This window comes from Gopherus evgoodei, chromosome 6, assembly GCF_007399415.2.
Source record: "Gopherus evgoodei ecotype Sinaloan lineage chromosome 6, rGopEvg1_v1.p, whole genome shotgun sequence".
NCBI lineage: Eukaryota > Metazoa > Chordata > Testudines > Testudinidae > Gopherus > Gopherus evgoodei.
The window spans coordinates 89742922-89759841 of NC_044327.1; the positions used below are offsets into that span (position 1 = coordinate 89742922).

At 41.4% G+C, this 16920-nt stretch overlaps 1 protein-coding gene across 1 annotated transcript; it reads left to right on the top strand.

Moving 5' to 3' along the window:
• Positions 1-434: 434 nt before the first annotated feature.
• F2R (coagulation factor II thrombin receptor) lies at positions 435-16469 on the top strand. Its single transcript, XM_030567227.1, has 2 exons — positions 435-915; positions 13046-16469. Exons 1-2 carry the CDS (start codon positions 834-836, stop codon positions 14263-14265), a joined length of 1302 nt encoding a protein of 433 aa, XP_030423087.1. The 5' UTR covers positions 435-833; the 3' UTR covers positions 14266-16469.
• Positions 16470-16920: the final 451 nt, after the last annotated feature.

The following is a 16920-nucleotide window of genomic DNA, read 5'->3' on the forward strand; positions in this document are numbered from 1 at the left end:
AGTGATGCCGGCGGGTTGTCCACTGGTCTAAAGGCTCCGGTGGACCTGCCGCAAGCATGACAGTGGTAGGTCCACTGGAGCCTTTAGACCAGTGCACCGTCCGCCGAAATGACTGCAGTAGGTCCCCCGGACCCGCGTGCCGCCCCCCCAGCAAAATAGCGCCCCCCCCCAAAATTCTGGCGCCCTAGGCCATTGCCTAGGTCGCCTAAATGGTAGCGCCGGCCCTGTGTGCAAGAGAGGTAAGTGAGAAGGTTCAGGGTTCACGTGAATGTTGAAATCTGCCCAGTCAGGGGTAAGTCACCACCATTGCCAGCCAAGTACCCCAGAGCTCCACTGAGCATCCGATCAGTTCCTTCCGGCTTTGCTGGGTGCTTGTGGGCACAGAAGGGCTCAGCTCTGGGCTGGGAGCGCCAGAAAATTCCCTTCCCTGAGCGGAGTTTATCTCCTGCTTCAGCTGTTTCCTTTCCCGCCCTGAGGGACTCTAGGGGGCAGGGTGAGGACACGCAGGTGGCGCTTCCCTTCCGTCCCCCTCTCCCTGGGGCCCCGGGTTAGCCGGCGGGGCAGTGTCAGGGGCTTCCCCAGGACGCCAGAGCAGGCAGCCGTGAAGCCTGTTACACGCACGTCCCGCCAGGGGGACTGAGCTGAGCGGAGCGGGGCTCTGCCGCCTGCGGCTGGGACACAGGGAGCGGCCGCCGCCGCCTCAGCCGCTCTGCCTTCCCCCGCCTGCGGGGCCGCTTATAACCCGCTCCCCGCCGGCCGCCGCACTCTGTTTCCTACTGCGCTCGGGGAGAAGCGGGCGACGCGACAGCGCGCAGAGCCCGGGCCCGGCAGCCATGGGGAGGCAGCTGCTGCTGCTGCTACTCGGCGGGCTCGCCCTGCTCGGCCCCCTGCTCGCCTTCTCCGCGCCGGCCAACGGTGAGTCCCGCTCCGCGCATCCCTCACCTTCCGGGCCGGGTCGGGCCCCCCAGCTGCGAGCGAGCCCGCGGGGCTAGGAGCGCGGCGCTGACCCCCGCTGACGGGGGTGGCGGGACTGACCCGAGCGCTGCAGGGGCTGGCCGGGGGGAGGGCTCCCCTGTGGTAAGCAACCCCCGGGCAGTAGGGAGCGGGATTTGCTGGGGCGGCAGTGAGAGGAACTGGGCAGGATTTCCCTGAGCGCCTGCAGCCACGGGAGCTGTGGCCGCTCGTGCATCCGACACAGCTCCTCAGAGCCATGGCTTCCTTTCCTGCCCCCCCCCCTTTCCCTTAGCATCGCGCCTAGCGCCTCCGGAACCAGCCCGTTTGATAATGACTAGAGTGAATCCCCGCCTGTCCCCACAGACGTCGGGAGGGTTTGCTTATTTAAGGGACGATGAGGTTAGACTGTGCTTAGCTGCGTTACCCCACCACTTTGGAGAGACGACGTGGGGGAGTTTAAATCTTTTACGGGACCCACTGCTGTTGATGAGAGAGAAGTTTGGAACTACACAGAGCTCTTCTTCGGGTGCGGGGAAATTACCAACAGAGGTTGGCCCAGTAACTCACCTTGTCTCCCTAACGTAGGGTGACCAGATAGCAAATGTGAAAAATCGGGACAGAGGGTGGGGGGTAATAAGAGCCTATATAAGAAAAAGACCCAAACATCAGGACTGTCCCTATAAAATCGGGACATCTGGTCACCCTACCCTAATGTCCTGGAGAAACGCAAGGCTGCAAAACCGCCGCAGACAATAAATATCTCCTTAACAGTGGACTAGGGAGTCAAAGTAGACCTGAATATTGTTCCTGGCTCTATTACTGACCATTTGTGTAACTTAAGTCTTTAATTTCCCTGACCTTCAGTTTCTCTAACGCAGAGGAGGATAGGATTAAAATTCAAAATGATCTGGAGAACTGAAATAAATAGGATGAAATTCAATACGGACACATGCAAAATACTCCACTTAGAAAGGAACAATCAACTTCACACATACAAAATGGGAAATTACTGCCTAGGAAGGAGTCTTGGGAAAAGGGATCTGGAGGTTATAGGGGATCACAAGCCAAATATGAGTCAGCAGTGTAAGGCTGTTGGGGAAAAAAGCAAACTTCATTCTGGGCTGTATCAGCAGGAATGTTATAAGCAAAATGTGAGAAGTAATTCTTCCACTCTAATCTGCCTGGATAAGCCCTCAACTGGAAGTATTGCGGCCAGTTCTGGGCACCACATTTCAGGAAAGATGTGGACAGGGGAAAGCAGCAAAAATTATTGAAGATCTAGTAAACTTGACCCATGTTGAAAGATTAAAAAAACTGGATTTGTTTAGTCTGGAGAAGAGAAGACTGGGGAGGAATGTAACAACTTTCAAGTACATAAAAGATTGTTATAAAGAAGAGGTTGAAAAATTGATCTCCTTAACCTCTGAAAACAGGACAAGAAGAAATGGGCTTAAATTGCAGCAAGGGAGGTTTAGGTTGGACATTAGGAAAAATTTCCTAACCATCAGGCTTTTTAAGTACTGGAACAAATTGCCTAGAGAGGCTGTGGAATTTTCATCACTGGGGAGTCTTTTAAGAACAGGTTAGACAAAACCCTAGCCTTGGTTTTGCCAGAAGCAGGGAATGGGCAACAGGAGATGGATCACTTGATGATTACCTGTTTTGTTCATTCCCTCTGAAGCACCTGGAATTGGCCACTGTCAGAAGACAGGATATTGGGCTAGATAGACCTTTGGTCTGACCCAGTATAGCTGTTCTTATGTTCTAAACACCTGTCAGGAATGGTCTAGTTATTGTTTAGCCCTGCCCTGAGTGCAGGGGTCTGGACTAGATGACCTATTGATGTCCTTCCAGTTCTACACATCTATTATTCTATAAAATGTGAATAATGTTGCTTAACTACCTTGTTAAAGGATTTTCAGATTTACAGATGGAAAGACATTTTCCGTAAAATGGTGTTGGCACAAATTTAATTTCTTTAAATTAAAAATGCGTGCTGTTTACTTTTGATTCTCTATTCAACTTGGCCAATAAAGACAGACTAATCAGTTCCACTTCCTAGTTTCTGCATCAGTGCTACCCTATCTGAGTTGCAAACACTATAACAGAACTTTTAAATTAAAAAAAAAACAGTTTTCATTGACAGAAAATAAATAATATATTGACAGAAAATAAATGACCATTGCTAGTAGCAAAAGTTTTTCCACTGATATTGTGCCTGTATGTGGATGACACTGCATCAAATTGTCAGTTGCAAATATGGCAATAGGAGTACTTAACCAATTCTTGTCATCAATGAAAATTTGATCCATTGAAGAGAGAGAGAGAGTGTGTGTGTGTGTGTGTGTGTGTGTGTGTGTGTGTGTGTGTGTGTGTGTGTGTTTTGTATGTTTGAAAAGCGTTTATTATGGATTTAGATCTCATATTACCTTGAGATTTAAACATTTAGTTAATAGAATTTAAGTTTAAATTTACTGTTTTAGGATAAGATTAGGGTAGAGTTTGTTAGTTTTTAGGATGACATGCATTACCAGTTTTCTGTATATTTCTATCATCACTGTATGATGGAAATAGGAATGAATGCTATTTTTAAAGCATAGTTTTATAGATATAAGTTTAACATACATCAGACATGTTTCAACAGTAACAGAAAATTGTTTTAAACTATATTTTAAATTACATGGGTCTAAACCATTGTTAGATTTTGACAATGTCAGAGCTATGCTGTGAACAAAATTAATTAGACTTTGATTCAGCTGGTGCTTCATGAATATGTGATAAATGGAAGCTGTACAACAAGGTATTTACTGCATGACATTTTTTAAATTATATTTTCCCTGGAAGGTGTTTGTTATATTTTTATGACTAACTTTCCAGTGTAAGATCTTTAGATTGCCACTGAATGGTATAAACTTAAGAGAATTTTTGTTAAAATCTATGCCAAGTAATGCCAGTATAAAAATATATTATTGAATGTTGCTTTTCACTTTACAGAAACAATAAATGTGTGTCCCTGTTGCTCCCTCCAAAAAAGGTGTAAATTATGTTCTCGCAATTGCAGCCATTTGACTGTTAAAGGGCATTCATAGAGTAGAAGAACGTATAATTCTTATTTATTGTATCTTATAAAGAGAATTATAATGCTATAGTTTACAGAATAAAAAGGGTAGTTATCCAGTTACATGGAAAAACTTCAGCCTTTTTGTCCCACTGAACAGAAATCATTAAACGGTCACCATTTCTCAGAAGGAATGCTGTTTCCTGTTACGAAAGCAACCTTCTTTCTTCTGTCATACAGAACTGTATTTCACCCAGACCTTTGAACTTTCTTATTTTGTTTGTGTATACTACTAAATTGCCAAAGAATTAGTTATGTACATATTGACTATGTTAATCAATGCAATAATACCGTGGGGGCTGTGGCCTTTCACCAAGAGGCCACAGGTATGAATGCAGCTGTGGGCAGTAGTGATCAAAAGTCACTCTTGAGGAGCTGATGATTGTTCAGTCATCTGTGTAAAATGAGGTAGTTAACTGCCACAGTGTTCATGTTTCCACATCACAGAAAACATTATTACAGCTAGCATAGATTGTGAATTCCTAGGGTATGGAGTTTGTCTTTATCTATAAAGTGCCATGCACATTTATGACACTATATAAATAGCTTACAAATTTGTATGAAAGTCACAAGGTGGATAAGGTATTATCTTTTACTGGGCCAACTTCTGTGCTTTTGAGCTCCACGGAGCTCTTCTTCAGATTCTGGCAGTCAGGCCAAAAAATTAATCTTGGAGACAGGAGAGTGAATTACCCTTCCATCTTTGGAGAATGATCTGTTCTGAGCAGGTTATAAGTATACTGGTGTGGCAAAGTGAGGAAATCTGTACTGCTTGTGATGTACTTGTTCTGTGGATGAACTGGATCGATTTCCAGTGCTGCAAATACAATGTTTTTCATAAAAAGGGAAGTTAACTTGAAAAAAATGCATAAATATACTTAAATGAAGTCAGTACAGAGAATTGGTGGGAAGATTTCAAGAACTTAACTTTGATATAGCTGAAAAGGTAATTCTCAGATGTTTTCAACTGAAAACTTTCGTTCAAAGGATGATTTTAAACAAGGATCGTAATTAGTAAGAAAAGTTTTTTAAAATGAGAGTTTTTACTATTTTAACAGATAAATAAATGAAAAACTTAGAAAAATTAAATTGTTTTATACTTATTAGATAGATTCTTCTGCTTTCCTCTAAAAACTGTCTGTTACAGAGTCTTGAAAATTCAACTTGCCGAGGGCAAGTATTTTTTTAGTGTGTTTAATGAATGAGTAAAATATTAGTTTTTTTCATAATTAATTGCTGTAATATAGGTTGAGCAAGTAGATCTTGTGTTTGGGGTAATATATTTTCAAGATGGTTTGAAAAGTATTAGTGTTAGGTGTAGAAAGTCATCTTCCTTCCCTGCTGACTGTTAATAATAATAGTGAATTTGAGTCTTCCAACTTTTGTCTCCTTTTTATGGTTTTTACTTTTTCTTGTCTTGTTCTTCTTCTTATATGGCCATACTCAAATAGTAGCACTTCAGACATGGAGGTGAATTTAAAGGGAAAATCACAAAGATAACACAATCACAGTCAGTTTCTGTGTTGCAGACTACTCTGTGTGTAAAGAGCTGCTTTGGTGTGGCTTTTGTTTTTGTTGCCCCTCCCCCCCCCGGAATAAAATACTGAGGCTATGTCTGCACTACGCAGCTTTTAGTGACATGGGCCACGGCTGGGCCACTACAGCTCTGCAGCTAAAAGCCATGCAGTGTAGCTGCTGTTTGTTGGCAGGAGAGCTCTCTCTTCCCCACACCCCCGCAGGAAGGTGCTTCTGCTGACAAAGCGCAGTTCACACGGGCGCTTTCCATTGGTAAAACATTAACATTTGTTGTTTGGGGTTGGGGGGGTAACACCCCTGAATGACAAAAGTTTTGCTAATAAAGTTCTAGTGTAAACAAAAGCTGGTATACTAATTGGGAGGGCCAGCACTGTTTGCTAGACCCATCATATTGCACTTTATGGAATACAGTGCAATGTGTGTGGTTTTTTAAAAATAAATAAATAAAAATGATTTTGAGAATACTTATTTGAGCCCTGTACATCACTTCAGCAGATCCCAATTTAAGAACCTGTGCCAAGATCACAGGCAAGTTTTGGCAACTAGAAATATCATACCGATACTACTTAGCTTTATTTACTTACAAAAGTCACTATTAGAAGTAGAGGAATGACTGTATAAACCAGGGGTCGGCAGCCTTTCAGAAGTGGTGTGCCAAGTCTTCATTTATTCACTCTAGTTTAAGGGTTTGCGTGCCAGTAATACATTCTAACATTTTTAGAAGGTCTCTTTCTATAAATCTATAATATATAACTAAACTATTGTTGTATGTAAAGTAAATAAAGTTTTTTAAAATGTGTAAGAAGCTTCATTTAAAATTAAATTAAAATGCAGAGGCCCCGGACCGGTGGCCAGGACCAGGGCAGTGAGAGTGCCACTGAAAATCAGCTCGCGTTCCGCCTTCGGCACGTGTGCCATAGGTGGCCTACCCCTGGTATAAACCAATGTTTCAGCTGCACAGCAGCTAGAGCAAGATGGAATGTTTCATCCTACTCTTTCTCAGCTGCCACCAGGGGCGGCTCCAGGCCCCAGCACGCCTGTGGGAGATCCACCGGAGCCGCTGGACCAGCGACCAGCAGAGCGCCCCCCCCCCCCCCCCGCGGCATGCCGCCATGCTTGGGGCGGCGAAATGTCTAGAGCCTCCCCTGGCTGCGACTAAACTTTTCTAATTCCATTGCCCAAGCATTTTATTATAGACTAGCAGTCCTGTCATATTAGCAAAGATAATATCACAGACAGTCATGATAATCAAGGGATTGTGACCTCTTCCGAAGAATTGGATAAGAGCCTAGAGAAAGCAAGGATAATTATTTCAGTGATATAGTGCCATGACTGTAACTGTTGAAATATTTAAATTCTCAAAGATGATTTATGTTATTGAGAATAATAAAATAAAATATGATCAAATAAATTGTAGAGACAAATCATATAACTTTCCATTTTTCAAACTCATTGCCTAAGGCAGTGGTTCTTAAACATTTGTATTGGTAACCCGTTTCACACAGCAAGCCTCTCAGCAAGCCTCCCCCTTAAATATAAAAAAAAGTTTTTAATTTATCGCTATTATAAATCCTGGAGGCGAAGCAGGGTTTGGGGATGGAGGCTGACAGCTCAAAACCGCCATGTAATAACCTCGTGACCCCCTGAGAGGCCCCGTTCCCGGTCTCAGATATGTGATAGGATAGGAAACAGTAGCATAGCTTTGGATATTTATAAGTAGTTTTCAAATGGTTTCGGTACAACTACTGTATTCCTGGTAGCTGTGCTGTGATATCCCATTGTGTCTGATATCCCACTGTATATGCAGAGTTCTTTGTTTCCTGGTGATCCTGCGAAGGCCTCATGCTTCAGGTCAGGGTTCATCAGTCTTTTTTTTTATTATTATTCTGACATCATATAAGAGCTTTCATTCTCCCCTCCCCCTTTCCACTTGCTGACACAAGCCTCGGAAATCTTCTGAATAGCCTCACTTTTCTGTGAAGGCCTCATGCTTCAGGTCAGGGTTCATCCTCCGCTCCCTTTTGCTGTCACAAGCCTCAGAAAGCTTCTGAATGTCAAATATCAGAGGGGTAGCCGTGTTAGTCTGAATCTGTAAAAGCAGCAAAGAATCCTGTGGCACCTTATAGACTAACAGACGTTTTGGAGCATGAGCTTTCGTGGGTGAATACCCATTTTGTCAGATGCATGTCATGCATGCATCTGACGAAGTGGGTATTCACCCACGAAAGCTCATGCTCCAAAACGTCTGTTAGTCTATAAGGTGCCACAGGATTCTTTGCTGCTTCTGAATGTCCTCACTTTTCTGCTTGAGCACTACTGCTTTAAAATAAATGCAGACATGAAACTTTTTCTGCTCTGAACTTCCAGTTTTCCTTTTTATCTTGTACAGCACCACACACATTGTCAGGGCTTAACAAATTATCACTGTAACCTTTTCGCTAGGTGGTGTCAGCAGCAATAAAGACAATGTTCAATATCTCTGAGGTCCTCTCAGCATTACAAAACAGAACCAACTAAAGCTCCCACCCCAGAAATTTGGGAAAATTAAACACACCTCTTGGTGCCTCGAAGAAGCAATACTTCCCCATTCACAAGCACTGAGTCTGTGTATAACAAAATACAACTTTTATTAAATGGAGAGGGAATTCAGCACTAATTGGGAAAAATCCTGGAACAATAATTCAGAAGCATCCAAACCATAAGGAAACACCCACCCACATTATCTTGGATGGTATTCTTTTGCCTCCCACTCCCCTTTCCCTCTGCTGCACCCAACTCACAAAGGTTATCCAAAGTCCCAGAATTCAGGGGTGTGTTCATATGAGTTCACCTCCCACTCCTGAAAGGGGGCATCAAGCAATACTTCTGCTGCTGTTGTTGCTCCCACTGTTTGCTCTTGCCTCTGCTGCTGTCACATTTATCTCTGCTGCTGCATGCTGCTGTTGTTGCTGCCACCTCTATTTCTAGCCACAATGGTATGCTCTGAGGTTCCGTCACTTAGCCCAGTTCTCAGTGATTTCCCTAGATCAGGGGTCGGCAGCCTTTCAGAAGTGGTATGCTGAGTCTTCATTTATTCATTCTGAATTAAGGTTTCGCGTGCCAGTAATACATTTTAACGTTTTTAGAAGGTCTCTTTCTATAAGTCTATCACATATAACAACTATTGTTATATGTAAAGTAAATAAGGTTTAAAAATGTTTTAAGAAGCTTCATTTAAAATTAAATTAAAATGCAGAGCCCGCTGGACCTGTGGCCAGGACCTGGGCAGTGTGAGTGCCACTGAGAATCAGCTTGCATGCCGCAGGTTGCCTAACCCTGCCCTAGATAGCAGGGAGCCTCGCTGCTGCTGCACTGTCTTTCACCAGGCCTATAGTTCAGACTCCTGGACCTGCTTATCAGTGATTTCAGCTTTGGCAATCACTGAGCAGACAAAAGGACTCTGAATTAAATCTGATCAGCTCAAGGGAGGGTCAGTTGGTCTCTAGGACACTTTAAACAGAGTCCACACCACCAAGTAAGAATACCTGTCCCCACCTCCTCTGACTTCCACTTGGATTTGGCATCACTGCCCCCAAGTTAATAAATGAGGTTAAATTTAGAGTGACCCCCCCACACACACACACAGAGTAAAGCAGCATTCTGTACAGTTCTGCTGCCTTTTAGTCATACCGTAAAGACAGTAACATTTCATTACCTGTGAGCTCAAGACCAAAGTGTCTTCCCTATAACAGACTTCAGTGCAGAGATTCCCTAACTGTCATTTAAATTCAGGATTGAGAGACAGGTCAAAATTCTGTACTAAACACAGTAAAATGCATTATGGAAGTGCTATTCACTGCTCTGTTTATAAGGTTGAGATAAGTTTTGCACTTAAAGAAGGAATTTAAACCTCTTTGTTTGTATGAAGAATATATTGTAGTTTCCCCCAAACTAGAGTTCTTTTTGAGTACAGAATTAATTTTCTGAGAATGAACAAGTAGTTAAGAGTTAAAATTAATTTTAAAATGGATCCTTAAAGAAAAGTGATCTGTCTAACCGTTGTTTGTCCTGAATGATACAGCCAATACAATCTGTTCTGTAGACTTAAAACTTCCATGTAGTTTAAAATTTGAAATCTTGTACATAACGCTACATACATTAGCTAAACTATTAACAATTGTATTTAATTGTAATGGTTATATAAATTATGGGCAAGGTCAACTGTTCAGGTCAGCTCTTAACTACAGACATAATGACATCAGAGGTAACTCAATCATCACCCATCCTCTACTGGTAATTTCCATGCTACAGTTCTGTTGGTTGTAATGAATCAATCGTGTGAAAGAGACTGGACTCACGTCAAGACTTCTTATTGGTATATGACCCAGCCCCAACTGTCAGTGCTTGTTAAAGGTTCTGCAGCCACATGCTAGGTTGGACATCAATGGATGGAAAATTGTCCATAGCACTGTTTTCTTGGCTTCTATATGCATTGCAAACTGAGACGGGCCACAGGAGGAGCCTTTAAAGGGCAGAGACATTAGGACTTGAGTTTGTCCTCTACCACAGGTTTCCACTTCACATAGCATTGTTTTGGCTCACACAGCCCCCTTCCCCTAAAACAGCTCTTCTTTTCCCTCTTCCCTCCAGCAAGCTCCCAGACATTCCTTCTCCCCACACTCCCACTCACCTCACACACAGCCATAGCTCTCCTTCCCTGGGCTCTACATGCTGCTGTTTGCTGGTGTTGAGGGAGATGAGGAGGACAGTGAGGTGGGGTTTAAGGCCAGATTAACCAATACTCAGATTAACCAACACTCTGGTGTTGCAAAGCAGCTGTAAATCCAGTTTAACTGACCAGTGTGCTCTGTTTGGGAAACAGGAAAGAAAGAATTTTTGTACTGATAATAGTGGAGTTGAAGTCCTCTATGTATAGAGCGCGTGTGCAGTGCAGACTCCAGAAGTGTCTTCGCACTCTTTCACAATACGTCCCACAACCCTGACCTGGAAGAACAGTCTCTAGGGATGCGAAGTTAATTTCTTTCCCATGCAAATACAATCCTTGTCCTGTCTATTGCGACCAGTACCCAGGGGTGTCATTTGTGACAGAGGTTAAGTACAGGACTGAAATCACCTGTATGTTTGACATGGGCCTCAGAACAGTTGTCAGATAGTTCAACCTTACCGGCCTGTGCTGATTGGAACTGGTGAATTTAGAGCAGTTATTTTTCAAGGCCATCCATCCACCCTGACTAAGCTTTAAAAATAAAGTGAAAAGATTGAAAGTTGTTGCACAGAAGTGCTATTGGAATCTGTGGTTCTGCCTTTACTTCAATGCCTTTGCTTCAATCCTCCTGACCCCCCACCCTAGTTGCTTACACAGCCTCCCCAGAACCCACTGAGGCTGTGGATTATCTGGGCTTCTAGTTTTTAATCCCTTCGGGGACAACATGGCAGGAAAACAAGGAACACAGGCTTTGCAAAGGAATTTTTTAGCTACAGACACTATACTTCTGAAAGCAGTCACAAGATATCGATATTTTAAAACAATAAAAGTCCTGAGATGTACCATCGCCAACTCCGATCTCAACCTTCTGAGAGTCTAAAGTTGCTAGCATGTCAGGCTGAGCAGAGTCTATTTGTCCTCTCTCCTACACGTCCTATTTACATGTACCCCACTTTTAAAGAGGCTTGTCTGCTTGCCATGTGTTCTCCAGGGACACTTTAGCCCACTCCCCCAGTCCTGCTGGTACCACCTGCACAGACAGCCATTATTCCTTAGAGGTGGGACAGTAACTGAGTCATGCAAAATTTAGGGCTTCTCTACATGGGAAAATTGATTGGAATAGCTATTGCAGAATAGCTCCCTGTGTAGACACTCTTAGACCAGGTCTATACTTAAGTTAGATCAGCATAACTATGGCGCTTAAGGGTATGAAAAATTCACACCCCATGAGCACTGTAGCTATACCAATTTAATCCCCAGTGTAGGTGCGGCTAGGTCAATGGAAGAATGCTTCCATTGACCTAGCTACCACTGCTTAGAGAGATGGATTACCTACAACGACAGAAAAAACCCTTCCGTCAGTGTAGGAAGCATATATGCTACAATGCTACAGTGGCACAGCTGCAGTGCTATAGCTGTGCCACAGTAGCACCTGCAGTGTAGACATGGCCTTATTCCAAAGAGGATTAAGCTAAATCAGAAAAAGGCACTTTTAGCATGGGAGCTATTTTACAGTAGCAGTTTTAGTCCATTTCCCACTGTAGATAAGCCCTTAGACGTGTTCAATGCAATACAAAATGGAATTAATAATTTGTTACAAATCTATCCCATTCTGGCAAAGAACCGTCTCCTAATTCCCTGTCAGAGACACTGAACCATGCTGCTGAATGCCTCCATTATGTTTCAAAAGTGCCACAGGATCCTCCCAAATGCACAAAACGTCTGTGTAGGCCCCAGAGCCATTCCCTTCTGATAACAAATACAGTTGTAAAATTATTTAAATTGAATTTGTTGATCATATGATGAAAACAAGGGTAAAAGTTACTCCATTGGGATGGGACTATGCAAGGCATGACTCTTTGTCCCATATAAGTGACAAAGGGAGGGGAAACCTATATGACATTCTTCCAGAGAAGGCAAAAGTATCCTGATCATTTGAAATTTTATAGCTGTTTTGGTGGCAGAACCCTATTTAAACTAGGGTAACCAGACGTCCCAATAAAATCAGGACCATCCTGATATTTAGGTGTTTGTCCTAAAGATCGGTCGGGATGCAATTTGTCTCGATATTTTGCTCCGCCGGCAGCACTCGGCTTTTTTTTTTGCTCCGCTGGTGGACCCCCCCGCCCATGTGTCCCGATATTTTCTCCCTCTCATCTGGTCACCCTAATTTAAACTTAATATTTCAGTGGCAAATACTCTTCGGCTATGTTCCTGTCATTATTATTGCTCCTAATGGGAATTTTATGCATGAATATCAAGGAAACACTAGACCCCTCTGACATAACTGTAGGAAGATTCTAGCAAAGCTAGTCAAAGGGTAACAGGATTTATTAATTGTATTACCATGGCACCTAGAGGCCCCAGCCAAGATCAGGGCCTCATTGAGCATGGCTACAAATATATATATATACACACACACACACACCATCCGGACACTTCAGCCCCTTGCCCTAAAGAGCTTACAATATAAACAGAGAACAGCTAAAGGGAAGAGAGAGAGGAAGTATCCAAATCTTACAGATGGGTAACTGGGGCAAAGAGAGATTAAGCGACTTGTCAAATGTCATGTAGGCAATCTCTAGCAGCACCAGGAATTGAAAATGGATCTCCTGAGACCCAGTGCAATGATGTAACCACAACACCATTCTTCCTTTTGGTGAATTGTTTCCTAGCTTGCAAATAGTATGCAAATATCTTGCCTACTAATCTTCATGTTCTTTATTTCTCAGACACCACTTCCTGGAATGGCACACACCGGATAAGAACTTTTGCATCTTATCACAAAGAAGACGCCTATGAACCTATACCTCTTCAAGACATCGACAGTGAAACTGAAAGTGATTCAGAAGTTGGATCAGGATTAAGCAATCTAACTAAGTTTAAGCAGTCTAGAGCCAATCAAACTAAAGCACAAACAAGATTCATCTCTCATGATGCTAAAAGATACCTGACTAGTCAATGGTTGACTCGTTTTGTTCCTTCAGTTTACACTTTAGTGGTTATGCTGAGTCTCCCTCTGAACATTACAGCAATACTTGTGTTCCTGATAAAAATGAAAACAAAAAAGCCAGCTGTGGTATACATGCTGAATCTGGCCTCTGCAGATGTATTGTTTGTAAGTGTGCTTCCTTTTAAGATCACATACCATTTTTCTGGAAACAACTGGGTGTTTGGACCTGAAATGTGTCGGCTCATCACTGCTGCCTTCTACTGTAACATGTACTGTTCGATACTGCTGATGACTGTTATAAGCATTGATCGTTTCTTAGCCGTGGTGTATCCTATGCAATCTCTCTCATGGCGTACATCAATGCGTGCCTCGTTGATCTGCTTTACCATATGGCTTATAGCCATAGTTGGTGTTATACCCATTCTCATCACAGAGCAAACTATGAAAATATCTGAGTTAAACATTACAACCTGCCATGATGTGCTAAAAGAATCCGAACTTAAGAGATATTACCGTAATTTCTTCTCCATTTTCTCTTCCATTTTCTTTTTTTTGCCATTAATAATTTCTGCTGTCTGTTATGTGTGTATCATCCGATGTCTTATCTCTTCTAATATTGTTGCAAAACAAAGTAAGAAGACACGTGCTTTACTCTTGTCTGCAGCTGTTTTCTCTATTTTTATTATTTGTTTTGGACCAACAAATATCCTTTTATTAATTCATTACATATCTTTTCCTTACAACCACCAGTTAGAATACATCTATTTTGCCTATCTCCTCTGTGCTTGTATCAGCAGTGTAAGCTGCTGCATTGATCCTTTGATTTATTACTATGCTTCCTCTGAGTGTCAGAGACAAGTTGGCAATCTCTTGTGCTGTAAAGAGAGTCCTGAACCTACCAGTAGTAGCAGCAGTGGTCAGTTAATGGCTAGGACCAGTAGAAGGGACACCTGCTCCAGTAATGTGAGTAACAGTGTCTACAGGAAGTTGTTAACATAATGTTTTTGGATAAATGTACATCATACACTCTTTGAAGATTTTTATACAGCTTCAGTAAAAATACCCTATTATATCCAAGAATTGCACAATTTTGGGCAGATTTTAATTGAGACATATAGTAGGGTAGATTCATTACAATAATACATAATTCTAAACACAGCACAGAAATCTGTGTATTTATATGTATATAGGTGAAGTGGGAGGAAGCAATATAAAGAACTTTTATAAAAGCTGTTGGATATTATTTTCAGATAAATCCAGGCAAGCCCTTTTAAGATTTGCAGTTCAGTCTATTGTAAAATTCTGTAAAATATTTCCTGTTTAGCATTTTAAACCTCAAAAAATTGTTTCTATACTTATAAATGAAATGTATCAAATCATCTCTCCATTATCTTGTGAATGAAATGAAAATGGTTTACCAGCCAAGCTGTTTTTTCAATGGTTTACCAGCCAAGCTGTCATTATTTGTAGGTTTAGCTATACAATTAAGTTTTTGAGTATCATTCTGCATTTTTGGGGAGACCTCAAAGTGTGGATTCTGCATTTCTGCAAGTTTTACATAGAAGTTTATGAAGAGGATTTTAACAAACAAAAGCCAGTTTTGGCAGCCGAGCTTGTCCGATAAAAGAACTCACAGCAGCTAGGACTACCTTTTTTCTCATAGTTCTCACAAACTATCACTGAACTTGCCATTGGAAAAAACTCTTGTAGGGTCCCTGGTTTAGACCATGCTACCATTAGAGCAAAATTTCCCCCAGGGTCAACGTTAATATGCATCCACAAAAATTGACACTTCAAAATCAGCATTTTCACATGCTATTGCTCTGTGTGCATTACCATGAATTTGTACTCTTTATATACCACTTTGCATCCACTGTTTTGCAATTTACCAATGCATTTTTCATGTATGCAAGTAGGCCTCATCACTTGGAAGTTTGTCCTCTGTCTCACATGAGAGCAAGTCTGAGCAGTTTTAAAATTGTTCATTTTAAGTTTGTTATAAACGTTTAGCTCCAGAGCCAAACTCATCCAGCATGTATAGCATCATTTTACTCTAAAGTGTTACTATGTGCTTATAGCACAAAAGTAACAGGACATCTGTTCTGAAAATGAACTGTATAGATAATAGGACTTAATTTGGTTTCTCCTTTCCAGTACAGTGACAATGAGATTCATGTACATTTTGTTACTGCGGATTGTCAAGAAACAGCATTAGCTTGCCATATTCAGACTGAATAAAGTCCCCTGTCCATTACAAAAGAAGAGAAGAAATTTAACCTTCCCGCAGGTACTGTAAAAATGGCAAACTCCTGCCCAAACATAAATTATTTTACCTTTTTTTTTCTTTTTGAGATGGAGTTAAACTTGTTTGCTGCAAATATTGAGTGCTAGTCCTCTCCTGATAGTTGAGTCTTAAAAGAGCAATTATAATAACCTATTTGTTCAATTACCCTATATTTTTAATGGATTATATGGTATGCTCAGATTCCTTTTCATTTGGGTTGAGTACTAAATGCATGCTTTTGCCACACAGCACAAGTTTAAAGCTTTATGGCATGTGGTATAATGTTCAGGTTACTAACTATGTGTAAGGAGGGGGAGGACAAAAATACCACCACCACTATGAAATAACAGGAAGCAGCTTGTTGAAGCTGACACACTCAGAACAAGTATATGCTCTTCCTGTTTCCACGCTTGAGGATGGGGATTGCCTCTTCATTTTACCATGTGTTAATTGGACATTTGTTTCAGTATCCTAATGTTTTGTTTGATGCTGGTTTATTTTTAGAAGTTCAGAAGTCTGTTTAGTCAGCTTCAGTAGATGAAGAAGTAAATACTGAAAGGGAAGGAAATGTACTTTGGAAATGGCTGGTCATCATAATGGGAATTCTGTTTTCTTCCTTTCAGTCTGTCTTTGGGTAAAATACACATGAAACTAGACATTTCCTCAAATAACACCAATTCAACTGTATTTTATGAAGCTGCATGCTTTTCTAACAGTGTAGTTTTACAGACTTAAGTAAAATCTGTAAATATTTAGCATTTTTTATGTTACCTTATAATTCCCTGGATTAATCAAATAGACTAATCCATATTTTATCACTTCATGGAAATTGTAATATAATACAGGACATAACTGTTTAATTTTTTTAATACTTTGGAACTTCAGTTACTTTGAACTAATAATAAATATGTAAACTTCCTCTGATGTGTGTGATTGACTCCACAGTGCAACTAAAATTTCTATACATGAGTCCAGCTATGCATTCTTTGAGCATCCAAAACTCCTTTTGATATCTGTGAGGATTTTGGGTGTGCAATGAATATGGGATTGGACCCTTTATGAGTTTCCCAAATATAAATGTTACAGAACAATCCTTTGGAGTTTCCTCAGCCCGGATGTGTCTTTGTATAATGGATCCACTACATGTATTGAAATTCTATCCTTCAAGGATGATACTGCACGTACAGTCACATTTTTTTATTAGTGTTATATAATATTATGGGTTCCAATCCTAAACCAATTCCTGGATATTTTAACTAACACTAGCATGCTCAAGGATTGATTTTAACAAAACTGAAGTGCCCATCCCACACATGACATGCTCTTACATTGTTGTTTCAATATACAAACACAGAGTGGAATAAGTACAC